The sequence below is a fragment of the Andrena cerasifolii genome, chromosome 10 (genome assembly GCF_050908995.1).
Source record: "Andrena cerasifolii isolate SP2316 chromosome 10, iyAndCera1_principal, whole genome shotgun sequence".
NCBI classification, from domain to species: domain Eukaryota; kingdom Metazoa; phylum Arthropoda; class Insecta; order Hymenoptera; family Andrenidae; genus Andrena; species Andrena cerasifolii.
The window spans coordinates 9,467,934-9,484,245 of NC_135127.1; the positions used below are offsets into that span (position 1 = coordinate 9,467,934).

Below are 16,312 nucleotides of genomic sequence, written 5' to 3' on the forward strand. Positions count from 1 at the left end.
ATTTTCGGAGCAAAGTGTGATCTGACCCTCCGTAGCTTCTATCTTTATAGGTGTGCACCAGCTGGGACCCTCCCCAATCTCCCCACTCTGATGACGCGTATGACGGCGACAAACGGACAAGGCACACGAGGTATCGTCATCAGTGGTACAGGTTGCCCACCTCCCCGCGGACAACGCGACTTTCTTCGATAATTTTTTAAACAAACCGCCGACTGTACTGTACCGTGAGTCGCGGAAGGTGTCGAGGCTGGGCGGACCTTAGTCTAGGCGATCCCTGATATTGGTGGTCCACCTTGGCCCCTGGATTTGGGTCAGTAGGGGAGGTAGCCATACCTACAGGCGCCTGGATCATCTGGGACCTCTCGTTGGTCCCTTCTTCGATGCATCTCGAGGTCGTTGCGGTTTAAAGATGCTACGCAAGGGAAGGGGAGTTTTTTCCATGGGCAATGTAGCAGTTGGGTAGTTTGGAAAGTGTTACACAATTTGCCTGAGTTTGAGCGTTGAAGAAAGTAGAGTTGCGTGGAAGGAGAATTAGATCTTATCGTAACTCCACTCGTGGATACCTCCAGATCACTTTCATTCTAGTTTCTGAGCAAGGTATACGGGGTTTCGTAGGGTTTTGGGTATGTTCTCTGTGGAGAAATAGGGGGAAATGGTGTTACTGTAACACAGGTATGAAATGGGAAGAAAATTGATAATGATAAATAACGAAGAAAAAGAGATTCACCTAAGCTGTAGTAATCAGAAGCCACATTTCTTCCCTGGTACACAGTCTAATTCTGTGGTCGAAATCTCTGCGTTTCGCGGCGATTCGTTAGTGAAATTCTTAGGAAGCAGGTTGAGTTTCACGCGACAACGAATTCCCTTTGCGAAGGCAATGGTTTTATGACCGAGTAGGTAAATGTTTGACCACGATTTTAAAAGCTGAAAGCGTGTCTATTACCACCTGACGTTTGCGATAGTTACTGTCTTCCACGACGAAGATATTGGGCAGCTGAGAATGTCGCAGCGTTCAAAGTAGGTTTCGGGAATACAATTCACCTTATTCTTCCCTGGTCTCTGAGGACACTGCTCTCGCCTAATCACGAAGGAGAGTTAGAATCGAAACTCATCCGCGGATGGGGGTCGGTGCATTCAGGTACCTCCACGTGCACCGAGCTGTTCACCTTGACCCACAGACATCGGTAATTTCAAGATGAAGATTACATCGTCGATGAGTTTTCTGATATAACTTCTTAGAACACTGGTGAAATTATTCCTGCCTCGTTCGTTCATAAGGTACATGCAACGTCAGGAAATCTAACGTCTACTTCGTTTAATTTCCACTTCGTGAAAGGGAGTTCAGATAAATAACCTAGTAATTTAAGTTTCAATTACAGCTCTGCGTACAATCTACAAAGCTGAAAATTCTTCTATAAGAATCATTTCATAATACTCTGTAAACCATTTCAGAATTGTGTGAACAGGTGCAGGATAGCCTCTTCGACCACTTTCTCTGGAAACAGGCAAGACTGGCAGTAAGACAGTGCCAGTAACCAGGATTCGAAAGAGTTCTGGTAGCTACTTTTCAATAGGTTCTATGTGAAACATGGACCGTGGAACTTTTTTAAAAATGTTTTCACATTATAAGTTCCCATGAGAACTGATAAAGTAAAAGTTCTTGAAAATAAAAGTTCTAGTTGGAATGGAACTTATAAAATATAAAATATAAATTTCTCTATAACAGGGACAGATATTTTGTTCATCAATATTAAATAAGTATTACAGTTAAATTGATATTCTGAACGTGTTAATTATTTGTAATATTTATCTACGTAGATTATTTCTACGTAGGTATTATAGAATTTCTGCGTATTTCGGTTCATGTAATTTATAAAAAAATGTTGTTTAGGTATTATTCTTGACCAATTCTCTTTTCTGTTCAATACTTCTTAAGAAACTATTAATTACTTATGTTATGACTTTCATACCTTTCATTAAATAACCACGAAGAATATGATATTAAATTGTTAAATAAAACTAGTACCTAATAGTTCAGTACTTTTCTTTATCTTATGGAACCTATTTTAATAAATGTCCTAATATAACTGTTTCCATGAAACTTTTATTATATAGGTTCTACAATATCTGTTCCATGAGAACACTTTCTAAAGAAGTTCCTGAGGGTAACATTTCTTTCAATAAAAATTCCACAGGAAAAGATATGTTCTTAAACGAAACATATAAGTTCTAACAGAATTCTTTTAAAAATAAGAGTTCCAGAACTTTTTACATCCCTGCCAGTAACTCGAAAGAAGTACAAAACAGCCCATTCTTATCACACACGAATCTTCCCCCGTCATTATTTCACCCTGAACTCAATAAACACCACCCACGCATTCGCTTCAACCTTTCAATGCCACTGCATTCGTAACCCAATGCCTAGGAACTACCTCAGCCACCAATTATCCGCAATCCTCTTACGATTCACAATTGATTAATGCATAAAAATGAGCTCATCGAGAGGCCAGTGCGAATACATACATAGCCAATCAGCTTGCCTCCGAACCAGTGTCGAAATGTGGGCCCACATTTCGATTGAAACATTCCACGAGCCACGCGAAGTGGCCCAAAGGCTGTCGTCCGTTCTGACGAACAATGTACAACAATGCGTATCTCATCGGGGACAGTTTTCGTGCGGCAACCGCCTCGGAATGGCAACTGCCTTATTCGCGAGAGCGGCTCCATTGTCTCGGCAGGTCTCTTTAAATATTTAACAGCCGCGGGGAACTTCGTCATCTCGCCGCGTTAACGGTATCCCCGTTCGAACGCAATGGATTTTCGCGATTAATTTTCTAGGTTACGCCCGTCCTCGAGGCTCCGCCACTTCCGACACCCCAGTTGCCTCCGCGCGGCTAACTCGGTTACCGCGGCCGAGGACCCAGCGATTCCGGAAACGGCGAGCGTATTCTCCAAAGAAGGGTACGGCCGTTTGCGGACAGAGAGAAAGGGAGAGACGGATAGAGGAAGAAAGGGAGATCCAGAATGCAAATAGCTAGGCGTTAAGCAGAGAAATTTTTTCGCGGCTACTCACGCTGCTTTCGACGATGATTCAATTCCGACGACTGTTGCGTCCGAATTACTTTCTTCTGATTCCCCTACTCCGGCGACACAGTTTTTCTTCCGTGTATAAGACACTTTTCATAGAGAATTCAGCGCGGTGACTGTATCCTGCTCGCTGGCAGGCTATGGAAATGGAAGAAGTGATTTTTGGGGGCATCTCTGAGTGTGCTGAGTCTTTGAGGATTAGGGTTAGTGACACAGCGGGCCTATTCTATTTCGTACTGACGCATTTTAGTCTTGGCTTCATTCGTATCTGACTTTGTTACGCCGCTATTCTTTTCCTGTTCCCTTTTGTGTGATAACAAAAATGCAGGATGGGTGGTATTTAATTAGTGTTACTGGATAATGCTTTATTTTTTTAGTAAATTGGATTTAATAATGTAATTAGGATACCGTACCACGATTTCTTTCTGTCAACGTTAATAAAGGTGCGGTAAATTGTTATGCCAAATTCAGAATCAATTTGGAACTGAAACTGCTCGTACATTTGCAAGGAAATGTTGGTTTGATAGCTTGGCGTTATGAGGTGGCTTCGTTACTTTCTAATTTTTACAGCAATTATTCATTTCCCGTGAATTCAGAAGCCAATTAGATCGAGGAATTTAGTAACGTTAACAGGTGACTGCTACTAAAAGAATATCGGTCCCGTTGACAAGAGAAATTCAGTGTTTTAGTCAACAACAATGAGAGCACGTCGCCGACAGTAGAATGAAGTTCAAGGCCCCTGATACTCGCCGCGCGAGTTCCTTATGTAGTTCATAATACCGGGTATTCGAAATGAACTTTCTCTCCGCGAAGTAGCGACGCAATTACGTAACCCGATGTCAAACTAGACGCGGTTCGAAGCAATTAACCACACACATCCCACGCTGCTCCTGCACGGTCACTTAAATTACTCCCAAAGAAACTGATCGCTAATTGTTGGAAACACTTTCTACAATCCACCCCGCCCTTCCTTTGCTCGCTGTATCCAAGCTCGATCGTTTCGCTTGCCGAAGCAATTAGCAGTTCCACCACCGTCGTGAATTTCACTGACGCTAATCTGAAAGATGAAACGAGTTTCGCAACGCCACTGTAACGTCGAAGCAATTAGAAGGATCTTCCTGAATGAAGAATCACTTCGCTAAGCTCTTCAGCTGAAGATCCATTTGCGATATTACAGTTTCAGAGCAGGAGTTCTTTAAACTGCCCTCTTCAATTTCCCGAGCTGAAAATTTGAAAACTAAATGTAGAAACGCTTCGAGCTTTCTATATTAAAAATTCATTTCCTACAATTTCACTTGTTTGAGAGTTAAAAGAGATGGGAATGGTGGGTAGGTAGAAGCCGAATGAAACGTTTACAATAGAGCCACAGATCTTTACTTCCTTTTACGCCGTTCTCTATAAAATTTGTAAGGTTCAGACTCCGGCGTGTCCTCCGCCATCTCGAACATATCCTGCCTCCTGTATTTACCGGCAGGCACGTTCACCACCTCGTAGCCCCCAGACGGGCTCTGCGCGACCTTCTTCAGGCCGACGATGGCTGCCAGGATCAAGCTCATCAGACTGAGGACCACTGCCTTGCCGCTGAGGATGGCTAGGGTCTTCAACGCGATGGGCAACAGGATGGACTTGATCAGCATGAATCCCACGATCAGGGGGATCAGGTACCTGTTCAGCTTCTGCTTCTTCTTCATGCGTGCTGTAACAGAGCGGTAACGATCCTTCACTAGTAGGAAGTCGTTAAATCTAACGCTTCTCTATTCGCGGAGAGTGCTGCCACGTATCCAGGTCAAATTCGTGTTCACATTGTTAACTCTTGCTGGATTAGCCTAGGAATCTGATTTCCCGCCAGTCCATCCTGGGATCTGCTCCAGTTAAAATCATCCAGGTTCATGAAAAATACAAGAGACTCGATTCCGAAAACGCCAGAAATGAAAAGACACCCGCGTCGAGCGATAAATCAGGCGCGCGCGTGGCAGAGCTTTTTGGAGCGAGGCTTGTCGTGTTAATTGCACGCGAGGTATTGCAGGACATCGGGAAGGAAATGGAAGCGCTCCTTATTAGACGCGTCCGCGAAATGAACAAGGAAATAGAGTGAACTGGAGTGGAAAGCACTTATGGTTTTTGTGCTGGGCGGGCACGTGCCGTGAACGATCAAGTATCGTGTCGCGATATGCATCAAACGTGGTTAGCCAGTGTAATTACACGGTTCTTTAACGCGCTTTATGATCTTCGATCGCTAGTGGGTCAGGGGAAATTTGACAGGTACTTTTGGTTGCACGAGAAACAGACGATGGAGAAGTGTTAACAATCTTCAAAGGTGCCGCGAAATATAGGTAAGTTTGCTAATAATATTTAAGGTACGAAGGTAAACTCCGCTTACCTTCGACTGAAGACTGCGACACAGGAAGAACACTGTCAACCACGCTCAGAATCCCCTCACTGATCCACTCCGCGGAGCTTCTCGTGTTCTCGAGCTGCAGCTTCCATCCTGGCTGCATGACCGCGGGCTGCACGGTCTCCGTCGCCGTCAACAGTGGCAGGAAGATCAACGGGTACAGCAGCAACATCCTCCTGTCGCATTTGACGCTGTCGTTCGCCAGCGTCACGCCAAGGCATCAATCCTCGATGAAGCAATTAGAGGGTACGTCTCAGGACTGGATGCTAGTTGCTCGCAGTTGCAGAAGGTGCACAGTGACGAGCGGTGTGTATCTATCGAGTCACTGGTTGAATGTGTCTATAGAGAATATCCTGGGCTGCGCACCTCCTCGCCGTCAACCGAGGAATGCTCCTTGGGCGAGGTGGACGTGGTGGTGAATAGACGAAACACAGAGGTGGACTGATTACACGGTCGACGTGGCTGCTTGTTGGGGAATAAACTGTCAACTGACATTGGTCTTAGGCCGGACCATTAGTTTATATAGCTGGATCGCGAAAAGCCCAGAGAAGGAGACCACCATCTAAGCTCGGTACTGACGCGTGACGAAGGATTCGCCGACCATCCCCGTCCGCCACGGTCTTCTGTTCTCTCCGATCATTGGACGACGTCGTTAGCGGGGCACTGCGGGTCCCGGCGAGCAGTTTCCTCTGGGGGGCGGCTGCTGCATCAACGTCGACGTAGACGACCATGGAAAGCTGCGAGAGTGTGCTCGCCGTCTCGATCATTGATCGTGGTTCGTTTCACACTCGAGTAATCGGCTGGAGCTCGCGGCTACCTGGGCCGAACGTGGCCTGCTTGCAGCGATGGGTTATGTTGTGGATTAAATGAAAACGGAGCAGAGGGTGACCGTCACGGGGCACGAGAGCGAGGTGGCTCGATAGGAATCGTACTGAGAATCGAGGGTGTTTAAAGTTAGTGGGGTGCTTTTAGATTTGGGAATGGAAGGGTCGTGTTGTTTGGGGAGTCTATGACGGGGGAAATATTTCGAGTTTGGGGGGTAGGAGTGCCTCGTGGGTTCGCATTGAGTATTCAGTGAAAGAGGGAGAGAGGTGTAGAGAGGGAGAGAGGATATTCTTTAGAGGAGTCACTTAAGGGTTTATTCTAATTTGATCGGCCGAAAAATGAAGCTATTTGTCAAGATATTTTTCTCAGTAAATGCAACATATAATGAATTAAATGTTGTTGGAATTTATTAAGCTACTCTTATATTATAAAAAAAATTAAGAATTTTTTAATTTGTTTTAATGTTTTTTTTACAGAGGCAATATTACACCTAAAAAAAGAAATAACCGAGATTTTTCTCATGGAACTTTTTTTCAAACCGGCGCCATTTTGTTTCTTTTCAACAAAAATTGTTGATTGAGGTAGGGGCTGTAGCGATACTCATACAGATTAAGAATTTTTTGGAATTTTTTGTTTCGGATAAGCCTGAGCCGGGACATCACCTACGCCATGAACATACTTCTTTTTTAGGTGCCATATTGACAGCAAATTGCGAAAATTCTTTTTAATTTTTTTTTGGTATAATATAAGAGTAGCTTAAGAAATACCAAAAAGATTTATTGCAGTATATGTTGCATTTACTGAGAAAAATATCTTTAAAAATAGCTTAATTTTTCAGCAGTACAAAGTAGAATGACACCTTAAATCATCTTTTCACAAGAGGGTAGATTCGGGGGTAGGTATTCTTTTGAATAGCACAGTAGAATTGGATTCATTTGCTGCACAAAATAAAATTCCAATTCTAGAAGATTAAACTCGACTCAATTGAAGATTCGATGTATCCACTAAGTTCGCGAGAAACTTAACCAGGGGTTTGTCTCGTGGATAATAAGGGGGTTCCACCTCAATCCCGTTATTACAAGCATATCTCGCGGAAAAATATAGAGAACAGCTCTGTCGTCGCACGCTGTGGATTGTTGTTAATTACTCGGCGCATCTCCGTTTTCACGGTGCACGTTCCTCGTGAACGTTTCAATTAACATACGCGAAACGTTCTTTTAATTGCATGCGCTCTGTTGATGAGAGGTTTCCATAAACCTATGCGTCGGAGAATAATCGCCTGAATGCCGTGTTCGTGATTCTGGCGATAAAGCGCGATTAGTTTAAGGTATAGCATGTTTCAATAAGCTAAGTGGTGCACTGTAATTTGAGTATTTATTGCTGGACACGATATGGTCACGGTGACTGCGATTGGCGAGGAGTTTGCTCGTTGGAAGAGCTCCATTCTTACGATTGAAGCCTGTAAGTAAGCTGCAATTGATGAAAAGACCTAAGCAAAATGATGGAGAACATTGGTGGGAAGATTAATGCTCCTCAATTCTAGATTTTATGTTTCTTGGGTCTTCGTTTTTAAGTTCCTAGATTTTTGGACTTCTTCGTTCCCCATTTCCTAATTCCTAATTTGCCCACATTCTACAATTCTAAAATCCACTCCCGAGGGCTAAGTTCTTACGATTCTGTGTTACCACTTTCTCAAATTCGAAATCCGAGGAAAACCAGCGAGCCGAAGTGCTTCTACGCGGACAAATAAGTTCAATACCTTTTCGCAGAAGTGTCCACGCTCCCTTCCCAACTGAGGTGGTCAAGACCGGACCGTTACCTTCTTTGAAAACGAAATAGCAGCGACATGCGATGCTCCAGTGTCGAAACAAAGCAACGAAACAGGCCTGCGATGATCATAGTGATTCTACAGTACTAGACTTTCCGTCTTTCTCTTCTTTATTCCAGCCGCGGCTGACCGTGCCCGTTTCTCTTGCAATTATTCCCGTCCCGTGTTCGCGCAGGAAGCCGCGAAATTGTCCTCCGTTTCCTCGAGGAACGACACAATGCTCTTTCTAGCTGGCACATGAATAAAACTGCTCGACAACCGGGTTCCTCGCTTCATACGCGAGGGAATCGAATAATACCCTAAGCGTCATCCTTTTCGAATAAATCACGGCAATTTCATTAATTTCGCTGCTTTGATTTCGTTGGAAATTCAGGGAAATTCGTCGCCGCGTTCATAGAATGAGAATCTAAACAGGAAATGCAGGGATCGACGCAAATCTGGCTCAAAATCTGTTAACATCAGATATCTGTGTAACTTCTAGGAATTCTTAATGAACTTCGAATCAACATGCGTCACTAATATTTTCCTTAACGGTTCTCCAGACGCCACGGTTTGGAAACAATTGGTGCATGGTTTATAACTAGAATATTAGATTCCACGTGCAATTTGAAAGGCAGTCGAGAAAGTACCTGTGTCAATGTAAACGCATAAATGAGTCCAGAAATGTATGACGATCTCCAATTAGCGGGCCTCGATACACATGACACCGAAGTGCACTTGAAAAGCGAGCATCGCCTTTGCCACGAAACCATCGTGGTATTCACGCACACGCGAATGATGAAGGAATTCAGTATTCATAAAATGCAGGTAGTTCAAAACACGATTACAGTCCAAGTCGACAGTTTTTAACAAGGGAACATCCCGAACTCGGAAGTTCAAAAAATTCTGAAACTTTGTGAATATGTAGGGGATTTCCTGCTGATTACAACACAATTTTTGTTTGCTACCGATATTCACACGAAGGAGGTGAAATTAACCCCTGGAAATTCGGCTATTTTCCGATTTTGTGTTATAACTCGCGAACTGTAAGAGATAGGAAAAATGTTTCAAGACAAAAGTTACGTCTTTTAATTAGATCTATCATTTGGCAAAAAAATATTTTACAGTTCACGAGTTACACTTATTTAATTCCACGACTAATCCCTTATTCTCTAAATTAACATCCCAACTTTTACCGTCTCTACGCTCTCCAAAGCAGAAAGAAACTCGAATAACTCTAGCAGATTCTCAGCCCTTCAACCTAAACCCTTGATCATCTACCCTACAGCTTCGACCCCTTGAAATACCGAGAAACCCTCTCCGATCGACCCAAATCCAATTGACGATCGATCGCCGCAGCGGACAATTGTCATCGGCACGAATGCCAGCGCAGCGTAACTCAAAAATCAGCGTGCTCGCCGGCGTACGTCTCCTATGTAATTACGTCCCTCCAGGGCCCCGTGTGTCCCACCCCCGTTCGACCGGCCGGAGAACCCGCAGCACGACGAATCCACGGCGACGAGTTGTACCGTTCGACAATATAACCTGACACATATATCGCCGTCGACAATTTGGATCATAGTGCTTGCTGCACGCATATATTGCCGGCTCGTCGCGCGGTGCTCATTTTTCACGGACTGTCGATCTTGCTGGCAACTGAAGCGTGCCCGACGCGGTACCCCGGCCAGCCCCCCTCGGGTCGTTGTCGAGGAATCAAGAGCGCATCAGTTAGTTCGCGGTCGCTCGCTGTTCAGTTCGTTCCGAACACCTGTCTCTTCGTCATTTGCATTTGCTAGCTGGAACTCGCGCAACTATAGGGATCCGCTCGACGAGGGAGGACGATCCTTGGTAATTCGCTGGGGTACCAGTCCGAGGGCCGCGAGAAGGGTCTGCGGTTTCCTTGAGTGACAGCAGCTGGAGTCTCTGTAGCATCGTGAGTTGGTTTTTGTAGAGATACTGACTGCTTGTGGTAGCTGCTGGTTCTTTGGGAGATCTCTGTCAGGAGTTGGTGCAGGCTTGGAACTTGTTCGTTGAAAGGATAGTTCTGCAGTAGCTTCAGACTCGTGTATCGTAGAATGCTGTGTTTGAAGGGTGTAGCTTTGAATAATTCTTTGTACATTCGTGAGAGTTTGATTGTTCGGATGGTGGGAGATCAGATATTTCTTCCTTTGGTGCCCCTTTCTTTTATTTCTGCTTCTCTTTGCGGTGTCTGTTTACTGTTACTTCTTCTCTTGTTATCTCTTCCACTTTTTGTCCTTTACGTTTTATTTATTTCTGGATTTCATTGAAACCGTGTTATCGTATACCGCAGCTGACGTTTTCCATTGTTTCACCCTTTCAGGGAGATCTGAAGGGAAACTCCCAAGAAGCTATGCCGCGACTATCAGCAAAAGGAGCAACCTACTCGTAATTACCAAGAAAGGGTACCGAATACCCAGAGGGGCGGATGAGTTTAGGGCTCGTGGAGTCTGACGGGTGCTCCGCTACCTGGAGACCACGTGAGAACCTCGAGGATGTAATTGGTAATCGTGGATAATCGTGGAAAGAATTCAGGTGACCTCGCGAGACGAGAAGATGAGATCGAGAGTGAATCTAGTCGTGATTCTGTTAACCCTGTTCTGTGTGGTCCGTGTGCTGGAAAGTTCGAGGTCCCATCAAAAGCAGGCGGTCCAGAAAGTGTATCCTCTCGGGAAGAAGGTCTTCAAGGATGCTTACACCAAGGCCGTGTCGCAGAACGCAATCGCTGTACGCGGAGAAGACAAGACGAAGATCGTCAAGACACAGGCGAAGAACAAAGTTCTGGCTCTGTCCAAGGACTACGGAATGGAACATGGTAACGTGACATGGAGGATACAGAAAGCAGCGAACACTTACGATACTCGGTTGCTCTATTCGCTAATTTTAATTTGCTGTCCCGTCGACTCCGATTTAGAATAATAGAATAGGATTCTCAGAGTCCCAAGAACTTCAGAGACATTTCCACTGCATTGCACTCGTTAAATACATTTTATTGAATTCAAGAGAGACACAAGTGTACAAGAAGCATCGAAGGATAGGCAGGAATCACCTTTTCAATTATTTCTAGAGCGTCCAAGGCGAAGGAGGCGAAAAATGGACCGCACGATGATAGCCCTGCTGATGGCCTACAAGATGAAGTTCATCGCTCTGATTCCGACGATGGTCGGAGGGCTGATCCTCCTCAAAGCCACCGCCCTTCTCGCGGGCTTCTTCTTCGCCCTGTTCGCAGCAGTTTTGGGGCTGAAAGTGCACTGACGAAACGAGCATCGTCCCGACAATCTCCGCGACACTTGCAAGAGGGAAATGCGAGGCTGATGCGTCGACTTCTCTCGCCTCTGCTTGCACAATCGCGAGAAATTGCGCGGGTATAGTCGATCAGTCGGATCTCTGATCCCTTCTCTGATCCAGCATCACAAAACCAGCGCGTAAGATTGTAACATATAATGTATCATTGCTGTAGCGGGTGAATGAGCGATAATCATGAAATCATTAAACGACCCTTGCCTTCCTTTTCTCGTGTACGCTCCTTTATTCGATCAGTCTTCGCCTGCGTACGAAACCAGAGGCGTCAGGCTCAGGGGTGAGCTGGTAGCGATAAATACATGGCGTTCGAGAATAAATACTTTCCCACCGTGCTTAAGTGACTAACAATAAGTTACAGGTATGTAGAAGGTGGGAGAGGAAGGAACGACTGCAAGTTTGTCCCGTGGATCTTCCCCTAGATCGTTCTCCTCTCTGCCAGTCGTTCCGATCAACGCGAAAACGCTTCGTCTCGGGTTCCGTTAGAAACTTGCGTGCGTGAAAACAGCCTGCGTCCCTATTATCCTGTCGAACTGCTCTCTTCAGGAGCGAGGAATATAAACGAGTGACGGTTCAGGTACCCAGCTCGATCTTACGTGACGTAGATATCCTCCTATCGACGTGTACGCTATTTAGTTGCTAATGATTGCACTTATTCGACGCATTCTTGGCACACCTTTCGCGGAATGGGACGGCAATTACGTACGCGGTAAGTTTTGCTATCCGCTCCCTTTGCTGATGTTCGAGGCTATCAGATTTATAGACAAGGCAAACACAGATTAATAACAAAATTTCCAGTGTAATAATACCATTTTAGCTTCAAGAGTCTCAACAATTCGAGTTCCTAATCCTAAACTGGGAATTGGCAACTAACCGTTGTGAATATTCTTCGAAACAAGGTTTGGAGTCACAATATCCTTAAAGTTCCCTCGTGGAAAGCTATGGAAGCTAATAATCGATCCTTAGGATCGCTTTAGACTACTTTAACGACTCAGTCTACTAGAACTAGAATACCAACAGTCGTAGGTATCAATAAATATTCCTTTCCACGAAGAACTCCTCCATACCCTGCGATCAACGAACACCCAATTTCCTAGCGAAGGAAAAATCGTCGCCACTATAAAATATCAGTCCAATAAATCTACTCAAGAAGTCCTCCGTCTGAAAGGTTGATAGCTGGCCCTCGATATCCACAGACGTCGTTTGCGAACAGAACCCGAGATTCTTCCTCTTCCATCCCCAGGCGTCAGCATCAGTGCTGGTGTCGCGCGGAGTAAGCTAAGCTCTGCGCGTACTCCTGCGTTTGCTCCGTCGTGGTCGACTCCAGGGGTCCGAAGCCGTTCTTCAGGCTCCTGTCCCAGCCGCCGCCACCGCCCTGCTGCCAGCCGCCATGGTCGTGGCTCTGCTTCTGACTCAGAAGCTTCTTCAGCCCTATGATCAGCGACAGCACGAGAGCGATCTTGCTGATGATCAGCGCCTTTCCAGCCAGTAGAAACAGCACTCCTAGCCCGATAGGCACCAAGGCCGCCATCTTCATGGCTACTCCCATCATCATCATGCCCATCATCTTCTTCATCTTGCCGCGGCCCTCCTCCATGCCCCTCTTCAGCTCACCGGAGCTCGTCCTAGGCAGGCGGATCTGTATATTGAAGCTGTTCAGCAGCGAGGCGACTCTGTCGAACAGGATCTCGGTAAGGATCTCGTCCTTGCTCGCGGCGTTCCTGCCCATGCTGTTCTCCAACTCGGACAATGAGCTCTTCGGCGCCTCGTCGGTGGTTCTGATCAGCTCCAAGTTGTCCGACAGCGGCAGAGTGCGCATTCTACCGAGCCTCTCGAAGAACGCGATGGCTTTCTTCTTCAGGCAAGGTGATATCGCGATGTTCCTGTGCTGGCAGTCCTCGTAGACCCGGTACATCGCCCTGAACCCCCTGTCCACTAGGCTGTCGTCCTCCTTCGTCGCCGTGGACGCGTGGCCGACCGCACTGCACGCCAACAGGACCAACACACACTTGGACAGACCCATCTTCGATCCCCTCAGGTAGCCTGCACGGTAATCCAGACTACGGGCGGTGGGCAAACGTGAAACTGGTCACTGGAACGTTGATCTGAACACTACCGCGAGCTTCAGGATCCTCGACTAGAGAGAACTGGCGCCAGGACCTGGTCCCCGTGCTGATATATACCATCGACCTATCCACCGTCCTTCGCGAACGGGGGTGAACCGTCTCCCACGTAAGCAACTGTACCAACGAAACGCAAGCGGCGGTGCATGTCCCCCGCGCACCTTGCTTCATCCAGCGCCTAAACGAGCGTTCTCTGTCCTCTATAGCTCCGCAAGGCTCCGCGACAGCGATCCTTTACCCTTCCCGCCCGCCCCCCGAGTCGAGGCTGCCGTAGGATTCTCTCATAGCGCGAGCATGTGACCCATCCTGACACACAGACCCACTGAGGATCGAGGCAGAAGGCTGGCGGCCCCGGGTCGTTAAGTTTCACTGATGCTAGCTGGGATTCGCCTGGGAAACGAGGGGAGGAGAACGATGCACCAGGAAGCATCCCATTGGCGTACCTGGCACCGTGACCCAGCCTGACCTTTCCGATGCATTCGTGACAGTGGCAAGTAGTTTTAGGTCGCGGACGGTCCGCGTCCTTACTCTCGCGAGCCCTCCTACTCCCCCACTAGCGATCCACGATCCAGATTAGATCGAGCGTAAATCCATCGGCGTTAAATTGACGGCCGCGGTGGGATCTCATGAAAACCTACCCGTGTTTGGGGAACAGATCAGAGTTTCTCCGATGGTATCGATCCGCTCGCGTTGCTTTCTGTGCTGATGCTGCGATGTCTTCGGCGAAGCAATTCAATTTCGTTGGATTTTTTTAGCCCACTCGAAGAGAGGCTGGTGAAATTGTCTAGGTTTCTTCCGATGTTCTTCTGTTTCGAGGCGGGATGATTGGAATGGTTCGCACACCGTGACCAATGAATTCAGATTTTGTTTAGATGGCTACGGATATAATCGCCGACTCATTTCTTCTCATTCAAATGGCTCGCGGGCACTCGAGCAATTTCGAGGCGTACACACCGCGACGGAACACGTAACAGAACAGGAGATTACGTCCGCTAAAAGTGAACCGCATCGGTTGCACCTTTTTTGCCCGTTGCACCAGGCTGCAGCTCCTCACCTTCACTTCCGCGGACTTCTTCTTTTTCCGAAGCCTGCTGGGCGTGTCCACGCCGATGAAAACGAACGCCTCGCGCGGCTCTAGGAGTTATTAGGTCGAAACGTGTCAGAGGAAGATTCGATGGTAACCGTCAGATCTCAGCGCGGAATATTTCACGAGGATGAAGCTGGTGCTCGTGAGAGAAGAGCGGAACCCTTCGACTCTCCTAGTACCTGGAGCTCCAAGGTCCCACACATTTAGGATTTAGAGTTCAAAGGAATTTTAAATCTAATTCCTCGACGACTGTCAGAATGTGGCATTTAACTCTGCGCCAAAAATGCATAACAGTTAACACTTGTTGTACCCTTCTGCATCCATCAAATGGAATATGTCACTATGCCGATCTCACGAGCGGCTTAACGCTGGCACAAGCTCGATCGAGGTTAACGCATCTCTAATGCGACGACGATGCATCCTCCATGCTGGCTCACCTACTTCGCGGTTATCACATAGCCAGGCCCGCGACGGACGGAGTTGAACAGTGTTAAAGCGCGTGCCACATTCACGGCACGATGCAGCATTCACACGAGCGCCGCGAGGAACGGATTCCACGGTGAACAATGCGCGTGAATTACGTCGGAAGCTGAATCGGTTGGGCAGGTATACGCGCGAACGAGGAAGATTCACGAAACCTCTGAAATTATGTTTGAAACCTCATGTACCTATGTGGTTGAAGGTACACGGTAAGACGAAGTTGGGACAAAGTTGCGGGGAGTATAATGGCTAAGAATATGTAATCAAGAAATCTCATCTCCGAAGATGGAGACACATATGAACGTTTCTGAAATTGGGTGGCCACGTTTCAGGGCAAGTTTCCCATTGTTACAAGAGAAAGTTGATTTGTTGTCCAACGAGGGCAGCGCGAAGACATGGATGAATGTATTAGTGTCAGAATGTGAATACCTAAGTAGGATACTTTTCGACCCTCCCTGGTGTAATCAAGTTTTATCTCAGACGATTGGAAACGAACAAGTCCCATTCAGAAATTGCACCAAAATCTTCGTAGAAGTCACAGGACACTTAACAAGCCAGCTTGAAAGGCAAGACGCGTCGTGCAAATGGGAACTCGTTTCCATGGAACCCGCGCCTCTCATTCACCGATAAACTCCCCTAAAGTGACACTTTCGGTCTTCCGCTCGTTTGCATTGCCACTTTGCGCGGCTTTACGCAGCGCACGTGCCGCGCAGGCTAACGAGCCTACGGAAAAGTGTTTCCACCTTACGCAATTGGATGCACCGCGCGGAAACGTGACCAGCAGAAGGCGGTTTCAGGGATAACGTTTCAGGGAAGCGTGGCAATGGGTTAGAGAACAGGAGATGCTCGGCTGAGATGAATCTCGATAAGAAGCTGGCTCGTTTCACTTTGTTATTAGATTCAGGTCACCGATCCGCGACAGGTGGCCGCGGCTCTGACCTAGCTCATTACCGCAGCTCAGAGCCGGGTAAAAAGTTTGTTTAAATGAAAAATTCAAGTGACGAATAAAAGATACAAACAATTTATTCGGTATTCAAGGCTCGAATAATTCAAGTTATCTTTATTACGAAGAACAACGAATAAATAAGTTTATACGATGAATGAAGATAATTTTTTTATTCGAAGAGCGTTTCATCCGTAGCGCAGAATAAATTTTGTATTATATATATTTTATATTTTTTAATTCTATA

The 16,312-nt window shown here is 46.5% G+C and overlaps 3 protein-coding genes across 3 annotated transcripts; 1 reads left to right on the forward strand and 2 right to left on the reverse strand.

The window, feature by feature from the left end:
- Positions 1-4,460: 4,460 nt before the first annotated feature.
- On the reverse strand, positions 4,461-5,654 carry Osi13 (Protein). Its single transcript, XM_076821486.1, has 2 exons — positions 5,459-5,654; positions 4,461-4,783 (listed from the first exon to the last, which is right to left on the reverse strand). Exons 1-2 carry the CDS (start codon positions 5,652-5,654, stop codon positions 4,461-4,463), a joined length of 519 nt encoding a protein of 172 aa, XP_076677601.1.
- A 5,034-nt stretch (positions 5,655-10,688) lies between these two features.
- On the forward strand, positions 10,689-11,586 carry LOC143373682 (uncharacterized). Its single transcript, XM_076821146.1, has 2 exons — positions 10,689-10,947; positions 11,200-11,586. Exons 1-2 carry the CDS (start codon positions 10,689-10,691, stop codon positions 11,385-11,387), a joined length of 447 nt encoding a protein of 148 aa, XP_076677261.1. The 3' UTR covers positions 11,388-11,586.
- Positions 11,587-12,684: 1,098 nt separating this feature from the next.
- Positions 12,685-14,845, reverse strand: Osi12 (DUF1676 domain-containing protein Osi12). Its single transcript, XM_076822088.1, has 3 exons — positions 14,803-14,845; positions 14,543-14,689; positions 12,685-13,475 (listed from the first exon to the last, which is right to left on the reverse strand). Exons 1-3 carry the CDS (start codon positions 14,843-14,845, stop codon positions 12,685-12,687), a joined length of 981 nt encoding a protein of 326 aa, XP_076678203.1.
- Between the last annotated feature and the right edge of the window lie 1,467 nt (positions 14,846-16,312).